Source organism: Leptidea sinapis, chromosome 5 (assembly GCF_905404315.1).
Source record: "Leptidea sinapis chromosome 5, ilLepSina1.1, whole genome shotgun sequence".
NCBI lineage: Eukaryota > Metazoa > Arthropoda > Insecta > Lepidoptera > Pieridae > Leptidea > Leptidea sinapis.
This window is the reverse complement of record NC_066269.1, coordinates 8,663,163-8,685,012: the sequence shown is the minus strand read 5'-3', so window position 1 is coordinate 8,685,012 and position 21,850 is coordinate 8,663,163. Positions and strand designations below refer to the sequence as shown.

The window sequence follows — 21,850 nt, the reverse complement described above, 5'->3', positions numbered from 1 at the left end:
AGTGCCACTTACACGAATAAGACGAAATACTAAAAGGAAAAATTACAAACAAAAGACATATATTAAAGAATAATTGAATTAATTATACAATTACAATGCTCTCCGCGTACCTTAGTATTTCAAAATTAGGGAAGTCCACCCATCATTGAATGGATGCTATTGAGCATTCTTCTCCATGAGCGCGTTGAAAGATGCCATTGAACGCGGTATAGGTGCCATTGCTCGGGCAGCGCGACCGCGACGGTGCGGTGAAACCACGAAAAGTTTATTTTTTCGTGGGCGAAGATTATTCTAGTCTCTTTTTGGTACTTTTTGGTTATATGTATACTATAAGCCTGTGGTGAAACCGAGTAATTAAATACAGAAAATACACAAAAGTAAACAAGAAAGCAAGATATATTATTTAATAACATTACAAAAGCAGAAGGCACAGTCCTCTTATCTCGATCACATCGGCAACGCACTCTCGCTGTCGGACATCTTCATCTTGCGGTATAAGCTGTTCACTACGATCAGGTAGTACATAGAGTATGCTGGAAATAAACATCATTTATATTATTATATACAAATAAACTTGGTAAGTATAAAGTCATACATGAAAAATAAAAAACAATTATATGCAAAATGTTTACGAATAGACATTTTGCTTATGATTGGTTTATTAGGACGTATTTAAGGTTAGACAAATAAAATTTGAAAACAAAGTTTTATGAACGATGCTGGGCTTGCTCATTAATCCTAGAAGTGAGGGGTATCACTTTAAAAACATATCAAATTGTTTGTATTTAACGTTTCTCGCGTTTATTGAGGGTGTCTAATATTCGGAACACTTCAGAATTATCATTTTAATGACAGTGTTGTCAGCGACAAACAATATTTTGCATATTCTTGGTTTATTCTCAGGTATAACTTTTGGAATTCGCCGATGGAGTTTATACTGGTTAATATATTGCAAGTTATTAGAAACTTCGATCGCTACCCGCCATTTTACACATTTTTTTTGAGGCTTATATTTTAATATGAAATCGCAATTTTCAAATGGGGTTTTATTCCAGCTGTTATTCCAGGATACAGCGGGAGTGCCGCTTGCGCCTCTCTCTCCCCAAGAGAAGGTCGCCTTCGATAAGGCTAGGGCACTTGCCCAAAGCCAACCTCAGATGGTGTTTAGTCGGTAGGCACTTTTAGTTTACTTTTTTGTAGGTTTTACGTGAGTCCCACATAACCAACGCAGACTGCTGCGTTGATATGCATGAGCATACACCACCTCCCTCCCGTCGTTATCCCGGAGGCAATCTGGCCCTCTGTCTGAGCGCAAAAAAAGTGGGGTTTTAAAGAAAAGAGTGATGCAGTGCTTGCCATGATATACCAAAACAATATCCTCTGTCGAAGACCATAAATGATCGGAACTGCCGTGGAGCTATGCACCTAGTCACAGGGCATGCACTACCTTAGCTTGTCTTGAAGTCAAAGTTCTGAACTTTATAAGAGCTGAAGACTGACCTTCGTCTAGTCCAGATACGAAACCAATAATTTTAGAAGACATGGCCTGCTCTTAGTGTCGGTTATGAAATCTCTAAAATAAGGAGTGATTAAATAGAAACAGTGCATTAGAACAAAGACTTTTTTAATAATAATAAGGGACGTCAGTACCGCAGCAATCAACATTTGTTCCGCCAATTTGGGAACAAGATCATTCGTGTTTGGATTGCGATATAAGTGAATCGTATTTTTTTTGGCTTCTGTATTTACGTCTTTTGTTAATCCGTTATCTACTGTTAGTTATCTTTTTGATTTTGGCTGTTATTTTGAGTAGTTGTTATTGTTGTATTAACTCAAAGAGGATGTAAATAGTACGAAATAAGAGTCGGGACTGCTTAAGTAAAAATTGATATTTAGTTTAGTATGAAACGTGCAGTCATTTGACATAAGTTTGATATAGTAGTGATTACAGTATGGTGATTAGCGACCAAGTATAATCCGGCTAAGTTTGATAACGAACAGTTGCTTATGACGTAGTGGATTTCGGTTATCTGCGTTTTTTACAAGATTATATCCGTCACCTGTCAATCTATCAATGACTGCACGTTTCGTCCAATCGAGTGAATCGCATTTTTCTTAGAGAATTTCGCTAGGTTGTAATAACTTACCAGCTCCGGCCAGTAGGGCCAATATAACAAGCGTCACATTGACAGGGCTCTTCAAATGTGGCGTCAGTTCAGGACTGAAGATGCAAGTCACAATGGCAACCAGGAATATACAGAGCATAAACACGGAATTGAACAGGATCGACAACTGCAGACAGCCCGGTCTTCTCTGGAAAACGTTTTAACTCTTATTAAAAGTATTAAGCTTTGTGCTCCTACAAAGAACAATGCAGCTCATATCTCTTGGAAACCCAAATTTTGAGTGTCACCGCGATCGCTCTCGTTATAATCTTAAGTAGATAATTTATACATTTAGATAGAGTCTTTTGCTGTTAGAAAACCGATAAAAACAGGAATATTAGTTTAGTGTGCGTGACAAGCTACGTCTTACACTCGCGATTTGTATGACACTTTGTGTTAGTGTGTGTGGATTGCTCAAAATAGAAGTTAGTTCTAAACTCAATTTTTTTCGACGTTTTCACAGCAGTCATTGTCTATCTAGACGTATAAATGATCTAAGAAGGCCTACCATCAACTTTTAGTTAGCGATTCAATTGAGATTCAATTCAGTTTACGTACCTAAATTGAATCGCTAAGATTCGTACCATGAAGTGCCTATAAATGAATGGCGTTTGGATCGCTTATGGAAGGAATGAACGAAATAAATTTTTCTGTGGTCCGCGGTGTGAGAAAGAGATGACGCTGTACAGTCACTGAGAGTCAGTGCATAAGTCTGTCTCTCTTACTCGAACCATAAGCGTTGCGTTTCGAAACCTAAAATGATATGATTTTAGCGGTTTTTTGGGTAGAAATTACTACAAATACATTTTAAAAATTAGCGGCTAATTATGAACCATTAAGCCCTTTTTAGTACTTATTAAATACAAATTAAAGGCTTTTTATTATAATGTTAGGTGTTAAAACGAGTTATGAACGCACTTCCCTTCATGTCTGATTTGACAGGAGCACAGAGTAAATTTTTATAAATTCGGTCTTGCAAACAGACAGACAGGCTTTACTGCCTTGTCTTTAGCATTTTCATTTACAAAATTTATTTTCAGTATTTTGTTTTCCAAAAATTAAATTTTCCATTTCTGTACGTTTTATGTACTTTCCGCTAAGAAAGTAGCAACTTTTATTGAATCGCTCACTTTGACCCATAAGCTATCCAGTTTAGGTTGAAATATTTCCTCATGGTACGAATGAATGAACGAACTAAAACAGTTTGCGATTCAATTTCCGACGACGTCAACCTAAATTGGATCGCTCAAATAACGTCGTGGTATGAAATAGCAAAGCAGTTCATTTTAGGTCGTCAATTAAATCGCAATAAGAGTTCATGGTAGGCCCGAAGGTTATATTAATCACAGGCAGAAAATGATGCCACTTAGTAACACATCATACGTCTAAATTCTAGAGTCTAGATAGATTGCGACAGGTCGAATTATATAGCGGCGGACTGTTATCCTCTATGCTTATGATTTAAGCTGGATAGAGGACACATTGTAATATTTAAGATCTGGACATATCTGCCCTATTCCAAAGAAAAATAAATAATTTCATTTCTATTTTTAACAACGGACGCATACTAAAACAAAATGACTGAAGTAGTTTGTCACGCACGCTGAAGTAATAAACCTGGCCTGTTCTCATTCGTTGCCTAGAGTTCACCTCAAGGTTCCATCTAGATGTATAAATTATCAATGAACTTGGTCGAATGATTTCTACAACTTGGGAGTAGAGCAATTGCGGCTGTTTCATGAAATTATAATATTTTCATTTGTATGTTACAGCCATTGTAAAATACTCTATTTGATTGACAAGAGTGGCCGTTGAGTTTTTTGTATGTTCTTCTCACGAGCTACACTTTTTCCGAACATATGGTTCAGTAATTTAAAAGAAATATTTATAGTGACGATTCAAAAGTGCTTAGTTTAAGCCTAATTGAATAAAGTTCATTTGACTTTGACCTTGATAAAAATGTCATACAGTTTTATTTTCAAATCGATTTGAAACGCACCCATCCGATTCCGACCAGCACCACAACATTGCTTATTCCAGACAGCGTTGAAAACATGATCATTGTCATTGAGATGAGGTTATCTTCTCTCTCCCTTTCTCTGTGGCGAGGCAGGTTCCATGATCCAGCGGCTATGTTTAATATGCAGGCTATCTGAAACATATTTTGAAGTATTCAAGAAGTGTCCAACGAGTTCCGTACTTAATAATAACATCCCGCTTTACTTCATATCAAACTCGGATCTTTTTTATGAATATAAGGGACGAGACGAGAAGGACGTTCAGCTGATGGTTATTGATTCGCCCTGCAATCCTTCGACAATGCAGTGCCGCTTCCGGATTCTTGAAAAACCCAAATATTCTGAGCGACTCTATGATTGCGCTCGTCACCTTGAGACATAAGATGTTAAGTCTCATTTGCCCAGTAATTTCACTAGCTACGGCGCCCTTCAGACCGAAACACAGTAATGCTTACACATTACTGCTTCACGGCGGAAATAGCCAGATTTGCACCCTCGCTCTTCATACCCCGCACGCGTCATACAATGCATCGAATTTTCGCGTAGGAAAGCGCAGTCTATGTTCAGGAGAGGTGATGTCAAAAAAGCGACTTTGTCATCACTACATAATATTATAATAAAAACTTCTCCGCAGCTTCTGTCTGTCTGTCTGTTCGCAATAAACTCAAAAACTACTGGTGGTTCTTGAGGAAGGAATTAGTATATACTATTCGTACATTTTTATGCATATTTTTGTATTTAAAAACGATATTTGTTGGAGGTGGACAAAAATAAGCCGTCTGGGAGCCTTAACCCTTTAAGATATAATAAAATAATGTATGGCGGAATTGTGTATCTTATATAGGTCTCCTAAATCCGCGATGGCATATGTCTATCTGTTAAGGCTAACATGCTTTCTCCATCTCAATACTTAAAAAAATGGGTTTTGTTTCGTTTTAACTAAGTAATTAAATAAGTTAACAAATTTCCAATGGCTTAAGACTACATAATTCCTAAATATTTACATTCATTTACATCATATCTTTTTCCTGTTGACACCGTCTCCCAGGACAGCTAGTATGATATAAAAAGGTTCGGGAAAAAGTTTCTTCTCATTTTATATGAAGTCTCAATATAGTTTTTTTCAACGTTTATTTACATTTAACTACTGTACATGTGCCATTTTGTTCGACGAGTTTTTGCTATCTTGTAGGTAGACATATGATTCCTTTTCTGTATAAATTTTGGGATTTTTGATCAAAACAACGCGACAAGTAGTTTTAGCAGTCCTCTCCTGATTTTAACCTGACACTGCCTTAATCCCATAGAGAAACAGGTTGAAAATCGGTAGAAATTGCACCCGATTTCCAATTAGAGAAATGTCATGAAAACCCGTCAAGTGCAAGTTCCATCGTACATGATATACGAGTTATTAGCTTCGTGGCACATAATAAGAGGGATGGACATATCCATCGAAACAAAATACAATAAGCGGATAAGACAGTTCCATTGATTGGAGGACCAGCTCAGGTCAACTGCGGAAACCACCTGAACCAGATTGGACAGTGATCGAACAGATTGAAAATATATGGGAGTTGCTCGGTAAGGACAAACGGACGAAGATGTGAATGTTAATTTAATTAAACTATTTAAATCATCCAAATAAGAGGTTTTCAAGTAAAGTATGATAATGCAATTTATCTCAATCTGTGTTAGATGATGTGGGTTGTATCTATTCCAAAGTATCCAGTGAATTAAAAAAAATTCATGTTTCACAAATACATGTAGAAAATATACGCATTGAATTTGAAACTGAGCTCAGAATGTAAACAGTAACAAAGGCCAATAAAGTAGCAAGTAAATTCTTTGAATAGAGTTTGCTGAATGAAGCAATAATTGTCTTGAACAATGGAAGCGTCTATCCACATTATCTTGCCAAGTTTGTAATTATTTCAAATTTATATTTATTAGTTACGGCGTTCCCAACGCCTCAGCATAGATAGTAACAATTACACACTTTTTACTTACTAGTTTAAGCCAAATGGAATATTTAAGCCAAAAATTACTGCATGGATTAATGTTTAATAGTAAATTTTCTGCTTTGAAATTAATAGTAGAGACACAGTTTTCATTAGAAATATCTATTTCTGAATCTTTTCTTGCAATTCCTTAAATACTTCCAATATCACATTCTTCGACATGCCTATTGTATATATAAAGGAGATTATGGAAAATTTCTATATTATTTTAGTGTTTTCTTATCCCAACACTTTAGCCTATTAACACAATTTGTTATTATTTAAGTGATATACTCACTTCTGGGATTAATAACTAAAATTACCCAATTAAATTATTAAATACTGCCACAGCCTTCGATTTTACCAAAATTTTCCATCCATGCGTACTCGAAAGTTTGGAAAGAGCGGTCGCGGAATCCGAGAGGTTTCGGGTTCAAGGCCCGCATCAATAAAACAAATAATAAATTTTGGCTACAATTTATTATGTTCTAAAGTGATAACCCATTACACAAATAAAACTGAAAACAAAATTTTATGAACGATGCAGGACTCGAACCCGCGACCGCACCCAGAATTCAGGGTTATCACTTTAAAACATAAGAAATTGTTTAGATTTGCAAGAGCGACATCTCAAGTCAATTTCCTAATATGCAAATATTGGGGTTGAGCAGGTAATCAATTGTAAAGTAGATCCTGTAGATGAAGCCACAACCTGAGAGTTGAATAAACCATACATGATTTTATGACGGTACGTCACTCGAACGGTTTGGCTCAGTTGGAAAGAGCGCTCGCACGGAACGCGATAGGACGTGGGTTCGAGTCATTTTATAAAATCAAATTTTGTTTTCAGTTTTATTTGTTACGGCTACAAATTTATTTTGTGCCTATTTACGTCACGGCTAACTGATTGTTTGGACTTGGCAAACAAAAGTTTGTAGGTAACTAATTATTTCTAATGAGGAAACGATTTACCTTTAGTAAAATATTTGTAATTGTGAATGTGTGTGTGAAATAAACAACGTTGTCATTTACATGGAGTGTTTTAAATGAAATTGGAATTTTTCGTGATAACCCGCTAGTTTCAAAAAGCATCCTTAACGTTAACCTTATATCTTTAAACGAGCAATTCTTGTTTATGTATATGAAATTTAGTATACAGGTAGTTTCGGGGGCAAGAAATCGAACTAGCTAGGTTTCAATTTTTAAAAATGTAGTTTTATACGTGTTTTTATGAGAAACAGCTACAATAACATTAGAATACAAAGGTAAATTTTGCCACTATATACAGCTCAGATGGGACAGTGGGTGATCCGGAAAGCAGAACACCCCGGTTCGAATCCAGATGTCCTATTAGTTTTTTTTTTGTTCAAGTTTTGTACATTCTTAAAAATCCGAGCTAGGCTTGCTTGGTCGTCCAGATATTGTTTCATTAAATATAATACGGTCACTTATTTTTTATTTTGACAGTATAAGATAGCGTGTGATATAAAGAAACATTAGCTTTAAAGATGCTTTCTGCAACAAGCGGAACGTCATATAAATTGTTGAATGCCAGCTGCACGCACGAAAAACTGCCACGTTCCGTATGAGCTAGCGAGGAACAAGCGATAGAGAGGAACGATTGATATAAGCGCTCGGCTTATAGCGATCGTTCTTTGGTTATTAAAAAAAAGTTGGCCTCCGGTCCTCGACACTAACCTATGCGAAACATAGCGGCACTAGGCCGCTACTTCACGCCGGTATTCTGTGCGAGTGTGGTAAGTAACCCGGACGAGTCTGGCCCGATTGTGCTGACGTCATAAGACAGCAGCGTGACTCTCCCACTTTCAAAAAGCCCGTAGTCGCCTCTTACGACACCCTTGGACCTGGGACTACCCTATTCTTTTTACGCCCCGGGGCAGCACAGGGCAGGCTATGTTTCAATTTTGATAAACAATTTATTATGGCTCATAAAAATATGTTTTCTTGTGACATTATCATGTAAAATAATTAGCGTCCGTAAACCGACATTACAGAAAACCATTTTTCACCAGTAATTTCATGAGCGTTCAAAGGGGACGTAGCCCTTCAAACTGTAACGAGAAAATTGCTTCCTCGCTACTGCTTGGCGGGAGGAAAATGAGTTCCTGTGATACGGCCATCTAGCCAGTACCTGTGCAAGAATCCTCGCTTTGGTATTAGTCGTAGTTAGAGAAAGATTAATACGGGTTAAAGGAAATATTTTCTCGACTTTTCTAGTACTTCGAGGAGTTTTCAGCTAGCTGAAACATGATTTCTGGCCGATCCAACAGATGTTCTAACACATTATTATCATCATTACTCGGAAGACGTCCACTGCTGGACAAAGGCCTCCCCCAAAGATTTCCAAGACAATCGGTCTTGCGCTGCCCTCATCCAACGTATTCCGGCGATCTCGACCAGATCGTCGGTCCGTCTTGTGGGGGTCCTACCAACACTGTGTCTTCCGGAACGTGGTCTCCATTCGGGGACTTCACTGCCTAAACGGCGATCTGTCCGTCGAACTATGTGCCCTGCCCACTGCCACTTCAGTTTCGCAATCATTTGGACTATGTCGGTAACTTTGGTTGTCCTACGTATCTCCTCATTTCTGATTTGATCTCGCAGGGAAACTCCGAGCATAACCCTCTCCATTGCCCTCTGAGCGACCATGAGCTTTCTCATAAGGCCCATAGTTCGCGACCATGTCTGCGTACCATAGGTCATCACATAACACATAATAGAAAATAATACAAAATAGTTCCCTCGAGTTCATGAGGCTGAAACTCTTTTTCAGGCCGTTTCAGAACAAGACTAGTTAATTTTCAGAAAGTCCAGCAAATTTTTCAGACATTTTCATGACTGGTTATACTCCTTTATTCTAATGAGTAAGAATTCTAGAATTCATGGCCAAGACGGCATGATGTGCGAGAGAGATGAAACTTTTTCAAACTCGTGCGAACGATCTAGAATTGTGCTACACGGACGGAACGCTGTCTGGAAAGAGATGGAAGATTAAACATTCTAAACTTGTGTGTCGGAATAATTGAAAACATTGACTGGGCTTGCCTAGAATGTTTTCGAATATTGTTCACAGGCATATACAGGGTGTCCCGTAATCAGTGGACCAACGGGATACCCGTGATAGGGGTGGTCATCATCTCTCGAAAACACCAAATTTTACTGTTCTAGGGCCAGTAGTTCAAAAGATATGATTTTTTAAGCATTATTTTGAAAATTCTACCCTTATCAACACAAAAGTTGAAAAAAAATATTTTTTATTTTTATTTTGCCCTGTTTCTTAACTTAAGGTGGCTGAGGAAACATGTGTCTTCACAATTAAATCCATTTTTGTGAATAAATATTGCCAAATTAAAAATTAAAAACCAAAACATGCGCAAATATCAAATAACTAAATTTGCAACGTGATGTTTGAAGCAAGCTAGTGCAAAAAAAATGTATGACAGCCTTGCGGACCATTATTTAAAAAACATCTGCAGTTCATACTGATTCCAAAAAGGTATAATTAATCATTATTGTGAAACAATAAAAGACAATAATTATTTTAAATCAACATTAGATAGCAATTTCTTGGCGGAATTTACAATAAAACAAAAGTAAATAGTTAGAATTTTTTTATTTATTTCTTATAATAAATGTTCGAAATGTCTTCCTCTTACTCTAAGGCATAGCCGGCATCTTCTTATAAAATTTCTTTTTAAACTTTTTAACGCCCTTTCATTATTTTTGACTTTTTCACTCACCACATTCAGTTTTTGTCTTAGCTGTCTTTCGTTATCGTTAACGGTTTCATATACGGATTCTTTAAAATATCCCCATAAAAAATAATCCAATGGATTAAGATCAGGTGATCGAGCTGGCCATGGGATTGTACCTCCTCGTCCAATCCACCTACTTGGGTAAGACTCGTTTAAATATTCCCTCACTTGTCTGCAATAATGAGCGGGTGCGCCATCATGCTGTAACCACATCCTCTCACATACCTCCTGTGGTACATTTGCTAATAAATTACTTAAGTCATTTCTTAAAAATTGCAAGTACCGAGCACCATTAAGCCTCGGTGGGAGCTCAAATGGACCAATAAGTTTACCATCTAAGATTCCAGCCCACAAATTGACTCCAAACTGGTGCTGGAATCTATCTTCTCGTACAATACGTGGATTCACAACAGCCCATTCATGTAAATTATGAATGTTAAACACTCCAACTCTTTTAAAACACGATTCATCGCTCCATAATATTGAATTGAAAAATAGTGGATCTTGTCGGCATCGGCGAAGCATCTCTGCACAAAAATCTATCCTCCGTTGATAATCAGCAGGTAATAGTGCCTGCACTCGTTGAATATGATAAGGGTATAAACTGTTTCTTTTTAAAATGCGATGTACTGTTGTTTTTGCTATACCAGTACGTCTTGAAATACGACGAACACTCGTAGAAGGTTCTTCTGTCACTTCGGCCAGTATTTGAAGTTCATCGACTCTTCTAGGTCTTCCCACGTTGTTTGCAGCTCCGGGAATTCTGCCTTCTAAATACGCGTTATTTACACGGAGAAAAATTCGATGATCCGGATAGCGGTCGCGATTAGGATAGCGCTCACGATACGTACGGGCTGCTTGCCGAGCGTTTGCATTACACAGACCGTAAATAAAATACATCTCAGCATATTCACGAGGAGTATAGGTATTAGGCATTTTATAAAATCCGGGCAAACAGTATCCAAATCACAAAGACAAACAAGGTCCAATTCAAGCGTCAGTCACCAAAAAAAAGAGTCGTAATGGTAGCGAAGTAAAAAACACGTGTGCAGCTACGAGCTATGAGCAAGTCTCTGATGAAACTAAGAATAATTTGAAAAATTAGGGTGTGGGGATCATAGGCGTCGGCCAATAGGACCCCGTAAACGAAAAAGGTACCTGAGCGAGAAAGAGATAGCATATTGTGTTATCTCTCTCTCGATAACAAAATAATTCTCAGAATAGATAGCGCTTAAATGTTTCTCGCAATTGGAGTCTAAAATTGGTTATTAAGTTATTTTTTTTGTAAAATGTAATATTGTTATACCTTTTTGGAATCAGTATGAACTGCAGATGTTTTTTAAATAATGGTCCGCAAGGCTGTCATACATTTTTTTTGCACTAGCTTGCTTCAAACATCACGTTCCAAATTTAGTTATTTGATATTTGCGCATGTTTTGGTTTTTAATTTTCAATTTGGCAATATTTATTCACAAAAATGGATTTAATTGTGAAGACACATGTTTCCTCAGCCACCTTAAGTTAAGAAACAGGGCAAAATAAAAATAAAAAATATTTTTTTTCAACTTTTGTGTTGATAAGGGTAGAATTTTCAAAATAATGCTTAAAAAATCATATCTTTTGAACTACTGGCCCTAGAACAGAAAAATTTGGTGTTTTCGATAGATGATGACCACCCCTATCACGGGTATCCCGTTGGTCCACTGATTACGGGACACCCTGTATAAGCAGGCCGGAATGCAAAAAGTTATCATAGAATGGAACAAAGTTTTTTATTTTGTTTTTTATAATCATTAAAAATTAACAACACGATGAATATTTGATTTTTTGCTAACTGATATACGGGACCCTAAAACATCGGTACGTATGATGCATATGAAATAAAAAAAATTGTCAATATAACAATTTTGAACTCGATCTAAAAACTTTGGAAAAGATATCCATATTTCAGTATTGATCATTTTTTGGTGCCGTCAGCTTAGTTTTCCAAATTCGGAATAAAATGAAAATAATACCAAATTTGTTTTCTGTGCCCTTGAAAACCTCGAAAACTATATTTATAAAGTTGTAATAATAATTTAGGGCAGTGGCCAATATATTAAAAATATTCCAAAATACGTTCTTCTACATCTCCGTGAACTTTGGCGTGATATCCATATTGTATCAATGAAAATCTTGGAATTTAAAAGAGATCCCAAATTCATTCTCTGCAACCCTGGAAACATTGGAAACGGTATCCATATTGTTACGATGATAATAATTATAATATTAGTAAGAATTTAGCCATTTTGGATTTCAATAATAGTCCCAAATTCGTTTTCTGCCATTCTAAAAACCTGAGAAATCATATACCTAGTTGTAGTTTATATAATATGCGGATATTTATGTGGACCTGACTAAAAAATTAAATCGCGCTCCCTCAGCTACTTCTAAAAATTTAGGGATAAAGTGTTCAATATATCAGTGGGAGGCTCCTTTGCACAGAAAGCTGGCTAGATTATGGGTACCACAACGGCGCCTATTTCTGCCGTGAAGCAGTAATGTGTAAGCATTACTGTGTTTCGGTCTGAAGGGCGCCGAAGCTAGTGAAATCCCTGGGCAAATGAGACTTAACATCTTATAATCTAACGTCCTGCTCGTCTCGTCCGTTATTTTCATAAAAATAAAATATCCTTTTCTGTACCCATGACAACGTCTGCAAAATTTCATGATGCTCAATTGAACAGTTAAGGCGTGACAGAGTAACAAACAAATAAATAAATGTTTCTTTATAATATTAGTAAGGGCTATTATTATATATATATGAGTCGTCTGCACGTTCCATAACTGCCTTTTACCCATATTATTACTTGTATATCTCCTGCAGTCATTTGGAAAGAATCAGTATCGCTACAAAGATCTCAACTCGCAATTGTACGATTTGTAACTCACTGTCGACAAGATTCCAAGAAGCAAACATCCTCGTTCCAGCGACAAGCAGCCACAGCATCGCCTTAACTTTGGTAGCGCCATTTGATCTGGAAAGTAATTGATATATGCATTAGTTAAAAAATAAGTATTCTAGTTTCGCTAACCCAACAGTCTCTTTTTATGATATAAGGCGTGAAATGAATGAATTTATGAATTATTTATTTTATATCACGGACGAGTAAAAAAGAAGGACTCCGTGTCAACTTACATAACAGTGCCTCACTGTCCAAAACTAGCCGGTAAACGAGTAAATACATAGCCCCACGCACACACTTACACTAATACAAGCCGATTGGTCACCATTATGAGATTTGCCATCGTCTGACAGATCAGTTGGCGTCGCAATAAAATATTTTAAAAATGCCGTCGTGCGTTGTGAAAAGGTGTAAAAACGATACTATAAAAGTTTTTGTGGCCATGTTTCCATCCACAGATACGCAATAGAGTTGCAAGATGGCAATATAATGATTATCGTAGTACGATAGGTTTGGTGGGATTTTATACACCAAAATTTTTAATTATTGAATTTTTTTTATTACTTTATATGGCAATACAGCGTTTGCTGGGTCAGCTAGTAATATAGATATTTCTTTTGTGCGTCTGTTGTAACTGTACTCCTCCTAAACGGCTGCACCGATTTTAAAGAAACTTTCTGTTTGTCTTCAGGTGGATTCGAGAATGGTTTAGATTTACAGTTGAACTACCTCGTAAGCGGCTGGACCGATTTTGATCAATTTTGTGTGTTCCAGTGAATTTGAGATTGGTGTGTGTCTTCAGGTGGATTCGAGAATGGTTTTGATTTACAATTGAACTACCTCCTAAACGGCGGGACTGATTTTGATAATTTTTTGTGTGTTCCTGTGAATTTAAGATTGGTTTACATTCTCAATTCCGTCTATATAATATAATTCTCCTGCTCATGTGTATGTTAGTGAACTCCTCCTAACGGTTGGACCGATTTTCCAAAATTAAGACGTGTGTACAGGACAACTGTCGGGTCCACTAGTATATATGATATATATTGTACTATACACAAAGAGAAGGCTCACTCTGTAAATCAATTAAAGAAATAGGGATTCTTGAGGCCTTACAATAAGCTGCAATTCAGATCGCACAGCGCTATTACCTACATTTTTATTCACCCCGAAGTTGCCTCTCTTTTTATGGCGTAACTCTTACCTCTTTTAACGAAGTTATGGTTGTCTTCTTTACCTAAAACTGTACCTTCTTAGTATAAGGTCAATTTATCAAAATAGCTCGGTTTTTTATCATATAAATAGGTATGTAACCGTAATTTTAAATCAATATTTTTTCGATGAGGTGCAAAGTGTAGATCAACTCAACCTGCACATGAACTGAAAGTTTCTAGATAAAAATTACGGCTTGTTGACACAAAATACACCCTAACACATCAAAATGGAATGTCGGTATTCCGATATTAAAGTTATGTAGGCCGCCGCGAGGGGGGCGGAGGGAGAGACGGGGTCCGTGCGGTAACACGCGCCATGTTTATTAATGTCAGAGTATTCTATTATAAAATATTTGTTCGTTACGTCACTGCATAAGTGTGCTATTTTGGACGCTATTTCCTTGACTATTTAACGAAAACTATTTGGGCGATTTGTCGGAATGTGTCGACACCCCAACTATCCTAACTAAGTATAATTAAATAATTAAGAATATAGAATAATAATATTATAAGATATAGTGTAGTTTGTCCCGTAAGGGTCGAACAATTGGCGCGTGGACTAAAACTGTTGAAATTAAGTATTTGAAGACAAACACAGTCGTTACAACAAGGTCGAAGTCAGTAATTATTTAGATGTTACGGTAGAACAATAAATCATTTCGACCTCGTCATGATAAGCCATTTAAACAACATTATACAAAACCGTATTGAAGTGAAAACTTCTTTAGCGGCATTGAGCACTTTTCTTAGGATAGGTATAAAATGTCAAACTCGCATCAGGACACGTGGCCTTTTTATTGTTATTATTTATTATAATCTCTTAACCGCAGATATTCAGCAATATGTAAGATTTTATTTAATTAAAGGGCTTTCACGAAAGCCATCCAGTGACTGCTCCGTTTATTCTTGTTGTGCCTCTCAGAGAAAGTCTTGAGGAATCTTTCTTTTTCGTCTAGGAGTGAGCCAGCATATTTGGATGATTAATGATTCGCTTCTTGTACGCTTTTTACCTTTACGAGATTTCTTCTATAACATTTTTGACGGAGAGGTTATGATGGAGTCTAATATTTGAGACATACCAATGTGCGTTCGTTATTTTTCTTAGTATTTTTGACTGGAATCTCTGTATTATCTCAATGTTCGCTTATGCTGCTCTTTAGGCCATATGTCCATATGGGTTTTATTAGGTTTTTTCAAAATTATATTCAATAGTTTGTTTTGAAGTGAGAGTCGTGTTTTTTTATATAGAAGCCAGTACATAGAGCGCAACTTTTGGCCCATGGCTAATCTCGTTAGCCGTCTATCCAAGTATATTCCAAGATACTTGGCGTGATCCTCTTGCGGTAAAGGTATGCCATTGAAAGTGACGGGTGGACATATTTCTTTCCTGTTTGTGAACGCATCCTGGACAGATTTGGTTTCGTTGGCATTGATTCTCCAGTCCTTGAGCCATTTGGATTATCGAGACTGATTTGTAGTTTTTGTGCTGCAATAGCTAGTGAGCTCCATCGGTCGTAGGGAGATCAGCTGTAAAGAGCAGATACAATGTCGGACCCATGACGCGCCCTTGCGGAACACCAGCTTTGATAGCATATTATAAAGCATATTATATAGACGTTATCTCTTCTCCTTGTATTACAAAATAGTGTCTGTAGCTTAGATATGACTTTATTAGTGTGTAGAAGTTTAAAGGTAAATCTTTTTTATTTTGAAAAGAAGTCCGTCGTTCCCTCGATTCAATGCCTGGGATATATCCAAAAATGCTGCAATCTTGTATTGTTTTGATTCAAGAGCTTTGTATATATGTATGTTCCACTAGTCTATGTACTAGTCCAATAGTACTATCTTTTCGACGAAAGCCAAACTGATGTTCGGTAGTAATTTTTTTGCGGCAATAATCGGGGATAATCTAAGCAAAATAACTATCTCCATGATTTTTGGTATGGTATGGTATTTTTTAAGGTATGGGTATCAGGCTAATAGCTCTGTATGATTGCGTCCCAGCCAGATTTTTTCCAGGCTTTAGAACCACTGTTACTTGAGCTATTTTCCATTGGGGGAGGACTATTCCTCTTCGTAGGATAGCGTTATACAAAAAAGAAAGTGAGAAATTTAATCCCTTCCTTTTTCCGTTCTTCTTTCCTTTGTTAATAACTGTCAGGTTATAAATTCAAGGGCATGCGCATTAAGAGTTTTAAAAAGGGGTCGGATATTACCCACTTTGTCAACAAATATTGTTGGGACCTATTAATCGTTTCAGTGGCAGTAGTAGCCTCTCTCTCAAAGTTATCAGCATCTAAGTAAGCGTATCTGTTTGTTGTAGGTATTGGTGGATTCTGGGACAGCCAGTAGGTATTAAATTTTGTTTATTTTTTGTGCCCATTCTTTTCTGGACTGCGATAGTGCCCAATTTTTTACAGTAACTTGTGACCAATTAGCATCATTGCTTCGACTCAAAACGTTCGATCAGGTATCGAAAATTTTAAAGATAGTCGTTGAAATTATGGATAAAAGTTGATTTCTCTGAGATATGAACTTTGTAATGTAAAATAATTGTATTAGTTCTGATGTCTCAAATTTTTTATTTAATATAAATTGTCATTTTTTTTGCACGATAGCGCAATAAAATAATATTATATTTAACCACATAAATTCTAGCACGTTTATAATGATAAATAAAGCAATTCGTGCGAATTTATTCCCTAATCATTCCAAAATATTCAAAAATGCACAACGTTAATGTTCAAGTTTTCACGTCTTCTTTTGTTACTTCCGTTATTTTTTTTGTTTGGGTATTTTTAGTACAAAAAATCATTGTAACTTATGGTACTAAAACTATGTACATTTATATACTTGGCACCTTTAAAATTTTGTAACATACGCTTCGTGTTATTTTACATTGAAATTAATCAAATACTTACTGATGTTATGTGATCTCAGTGTCTTTCTTATTTCTTGTAGTATTATTTTTACAAAGCGCAACCCGCCTTTTTAGTTTCAATTTTAAGCAAAGTTTAACAGAACATGTGGCACGTCAACGTCACACATTTTTCGAGAGTACGCTCACTTGGGTGTAGTATTAATAGCTGCACGTTGCGACTACGCCTGCGGTAACTAGTTGGGGTGCAGCGGAGACCAATCCTTAATCTAAGATTGTAATGAATAAAGATTTTATACTGGACTGCAGTACTGAATCAACCGGAGTGTATTCTAATTGACTAATTTGCTAACGCTAATGGGTTTCCGGAGCTCGGACTTGGTTGTCGTTCAAGGGTAAATGGGTCTTTACCGACATTATTGTAATATGCTGTTGAACATTTAAATAGAAATTATAAACAATTTGTTATTTTTTTAAAGTGATAACCTACACTTCTGGGATTAATCCAAATATTCTACCTACAGATTCTCAGACCTACTCAATGCACTCAAAATTTCATGAGAATCGGTCAAGCCGTTTCGAAGGAGTTTAACTACAAACACCGCGACATGAGAATTTTATATATTAAATGATTAGATATTATATAATATTTGACATAATATTTTTAATAATCTAAGTACTGAAACTAAATTTAACATGAATGAAATTAATGAATTGTATCGGACTATATTAATTTTATTTCTATAATTTTATTATTTTCTTTTTACTTTTAATTATGACATATATCAAATTTTTATCTGTAATTGAATTAAAATGAAATTAAACTCAACTATTTAATGTAATTTAAGTTAAGATTGTTTGTAGATCTATGGGTGAAATGCCTGAAAAGAAATGATTTATGATTTATTACTATTTTTACAACTTGTTATGGCTACTACTCGATTAAGTTGAGTGGGTAAGACTTCCGTTAATAATAAAGGCTAGTAATATAAGATAATAAGGTTTTCACAACGCGATCTTAGAAAATGTACAATGCAAGTGCAATTAACATCAGCTGAACGTCCTGCTCGTCTCATCCCTTAATGTCATAAAAAAAATATAAGTCAACTTATGCTTTCCCAAGTATAACCCTTTTAATATACTGCTCGGGAATACCCAATTATGGCAATGTTATAAATTTATTTTAATAAAAGTCAACTATCTGTTCGTAAAATACCCAATACGGCGAAACCGCTTGTCAATGTGTGGCCAATGTGTAACGATATTATCCGTTGTATGAGTATTGGTCACAAGACGAAATATTGATTTTAATTGTATTATAATGATTTTATCTTTCGTAACATAGACACCGAGAGCAACTTACCTACCGAAATAAATAATAGTTTAAAAAACTAAAAATCACGCTTCTATAGATAACCAAACTAAAATTATATATAAATTCACAAAAATCTTATTTTGCAAATTGAAAAAAAGAATATTTTTATTAAATTAATGTATTGTCATTGGCCTTCGATAAATCTACGAAGTTTGAATGAAATCTGGCCGTTTAAAGTGGGACAAAATCGCGCCCAAATGAGTCGGTTACAAACAAACATACATCTATACAGGTAAAAAGCGTGTAAAAAAAGAAACTTCTAATCAATGTTACGGTGGTGACATTAGCAGTTCTTAAAGCACAGTGAAGCATTTTAGCGCTCCGGGCGTTGTTCGTGGTTCAAACATACATAAATAAGGCCACACTTTTATTTGTGTCCATTATTTTTTGTGTCGGTTTAGGGCCGGATTACCTTTAGCCCCAGTTTCACCAATGACACTTCAAACTGAATTTAATAATTTAATTTTTCCAAAGAGCCGTTTCACCAGATTCCAGCCGCTGAATTCCGCCTTCGCACGACACGCCACAAATTAGGATATCATCCCCATCATCTGGATGTGTGGCGGTCCTCCAGAGTGCGGTTTTCAAGGAGCTTTCTTCCACGTACTACAAATCTGTAGAATGAGCTTCCTTGTGTAGTGTTTCCGGGACGATACGACATAGGTTCCTTCAAAAAAAGCGCGTACATCTTACTTAAAGCCGGTAACACTCCTGTGATTCCTCTGGTGTGACAAGAGAATGTGGGCGGCGATGATCTTTTAATACCAGGTGACCCGTACACTCGTTTGTTCTCCTTTTCCATAAAAAAAACTCTTACACTTAAAATAGTTCAAATGCCAGTCTTGATCTCGATTAAAGTCAAAGCAATTTCACCAATACATTATTAACGCGTTCACGAAAACTGCGTTTAAGTGAATTGACATTGACAATAGAATTTATCAAATAGCTATCAAATATGTCATCGATTAGTATGAAAAAAAATTACAAAGCACGGACGAGTAAAAAATAAGGACTCCGCGCCGTGATATTAGCAAGTGAAGCACCGTAATGCTAGTGTGTGTGCGGTTACGGGGGATACTAGTTACACAATTTTTTCTCCCTTAAATAATCATATTATATGGCCAAAAAACTTATAAAATATCATTTTTACACTTTTTCATACCCACGACGGCATTTTTAAAGTATTTTATTGAGACGCAAAATGATCTGTCGCAGACGATGACAATTCTCATAATCAATCTGTAGTAGTGTAAGTGTGTGCGTGGGGCTATGTATTGACTCGTTAATCGGCTTGTTTTGGTGCAACACTGTTATGTAAGGTGACACGGAGTCCTTATTTTTTTATTAGTCCGTGCACCAAAGTATCTATTTGTAAATTCCATTCTAAGTCTTATTATAATAAAATACAACAAAATCTTATTTATCACAGTTAAATAATGTTAACGAACCGATTTATCATTAGATATTAAATGGCTATTTTTTATCGTTAGACACGCCGATATCGAACATAATTAGTAATTATACAACGATATAAGTCATATAGCTTTTTATAGTATATTTTTAATGGAGGGAAATGTTCACTGGATGGTAGGTAATATTAATTCATTAAATCCAACTGATTTACAAACTCGGGCCTTACCATACGTTTTATCATTTGCGTCTGATATTTCGATACCCGTCAGATTACTGTATTGAATACATCCCTATTAATATTATAAATGTAAATGTAAGTTTGTTTGTTCCGCTTTCACGCCTAAACCACTGAACCGATTTTTATAAAATTTAATACAGTGATAGACTAGAGCTCGAAAAACGACATAGGCTACCTTTTATTGCAAAAAATAAGTGGAGGGGTTGAAATAGGACATGGCAGTTTGTATGAAAATTCGTCATTATCGAAGATAAAACCATGAAACTTTGTTTTTAGGCACTTGATAAGAAATAATATTTTTGAAAACTTTGACCTACATGGGGATGAAATAAGAGATTAAAATTCACAGGGAAATACTGTTAAAGAGACTGTCCACATTGACAAGAGATATCCGCTGTATCATAGAAGAGCGCTGCCAGCAGCGGAAAGAGCAGTTTGTATGTTTATTATTTAAAATTTAAATAAAAAGAAATGCCCAAAGTAGCTATTCAACGCGCAGTCGCGAGAAAAAGCTAATATTTAATATAAATTCCTCAATACACTTTAAACAGACACTAAAAGAACTAACAAACAGATAAATTAAACATTCTCTACAAAGATTGACTGAATTATTAAAGATAGATTTAAATCCGTTTAAGCAGAAATATACTTACATTTACTCAATCAAAATATCCTAATTATCATGTTGTTTTTCTGTATCTCAGCACTGGCACTCAGAAGGGTTAATTATAACAATCTCAAAATAAAACAGTGTCATCATCACGCGGTGTTTAGTCTGCTACTGGATGTGGTCTGTGGATGTGTTTAGTTTCCTGGTGTGAGGCGCACTGACCTTGTCGACGTAATAAAACTACACACGTCTTATATTATTATTAAATATGAATTATAATATAAAGAAACAATCGCTATTACAGAATTTACTATCTTATATCTTTACATAAGCAATTCTTGTGTACATATAGATATTTATTTTAGTATACAGGTAGTTTCGGGGGCGAGAAATCGATCTATAGATAGGTTTCAATTTGAAAAAAAATGTAGTTTTATCCGTGTTTTAATGAGAAACTGCTACAATAACATTAGTCATTACAATACAAAGGTAATTTTTGCCACTATATACAAGATTTTAATAGCTCAGATGGGACATTGGTAGGAGAAGACTCGGGTTCGAATCCAGAATCCAGATGTCCCATTAGATTTGTTTTTGTTCAAGTTTTGTACATTCTTAAGAATCCGAGCAAGGCTCGGTCGTCCGGATATTAGTAATTAAGTTAAAGTAAATTGAAACGAATTCTACTAGTATAAAATTGTGAAACTGTAAATATTATCTCGAAACATAAAAAAACCTATACAATAAAACACTTTTAAAGGATTAAAACGCGTGTATTTCTAACTGTGTTAAAAACATTAGATATTTGCGTAAAAAATACATTTTTATTATTATTTTAGTTAACCCGACGTTTCAAGACCTTTTCAGATCTCGTTTTCGGGGGGACTGAAAGGACCGGAGGAGATCGGGTCGAAATGACACGCGTTTTAATCCTTTTAAAATGTTTTATTTAAATGTGTAAAACTCGCGTTAATAGAAGAAAATATTATGTATAAAACCGCTAACTCTTAAACGTCTAAACTTTCGTCGTAATTTTTCACGGAAGTTAGGAAGGATAATTTGCAATAAAACCTTATTTACTTTACATGTACTTAATCAGAAAAGAACAATTTTGTTAAACTGAAAATATAAGTACATTAATAATATGATGTAGGTTTTAATCTCCTTTCCTTAATTCTAAAAAACACTCCGTGCCGGAAAATCTCTGTCTTTTCGACAGAT

General features: G+C 35.8%; 1 protein-coding gene across 1 annotated transcript; it reads right to left on the bottom strand.

Annotated features, from left to right (window-relative positions):
• Positions 1-391: 391 nt before the first annotated feature.
• LOC126964582 (uncharacterized) lies at positions 392-20,843 on the bottom strand. The gene is made up of 5 exons (XM_050807780.1): positions 20,673-20,843; positions 12,888-12,973; positions 4,165-4,317; positions 2,148-2,313; positions 392-533 (listed from the first exon to the last, which is right to left on the bottom strand). The coding sequence occupies exons 2-5, from the start codon at positions 12,966-12,968 to the stop codon at positions 448-450; spliced, it is 486 nt and encodes a 161-aa protein (XP_050663737.1). The 5' UTR covers positions 12,969-12,973; positions 20,673-20,843; the 3' UTR covers positions 392-447.
• Between the last annotated feature and the right edge of the window lie 1,007 nt (positions 20,844-21,850).

Excerpts from the sequence above, each read along its gene's own strand:
- LOC126964582 (XM_050807780.1), bottom strand. The coding sequence starts at position 12,968 with ATGGCGCTACCAAAGTTAAGGCGATGCTGTGGCTGCTTGTCGCTGGAA. Across the intron at positions 2,314-4,164 it reads TGCTGGTCGGAATCGGATGG|AGAAGACCGGGCTGTCTGCA; the intron begins GTGCGTTTCAAA and ends AACGTTTTCCAG. Across the intron at positions 534-2,147 it reads GGCCCTACTGGCCGGAGCTG|CATACTCTATGTACTACCTG; the intron begins GTAAGTTATTAC and ends GTTTATTTCCAG.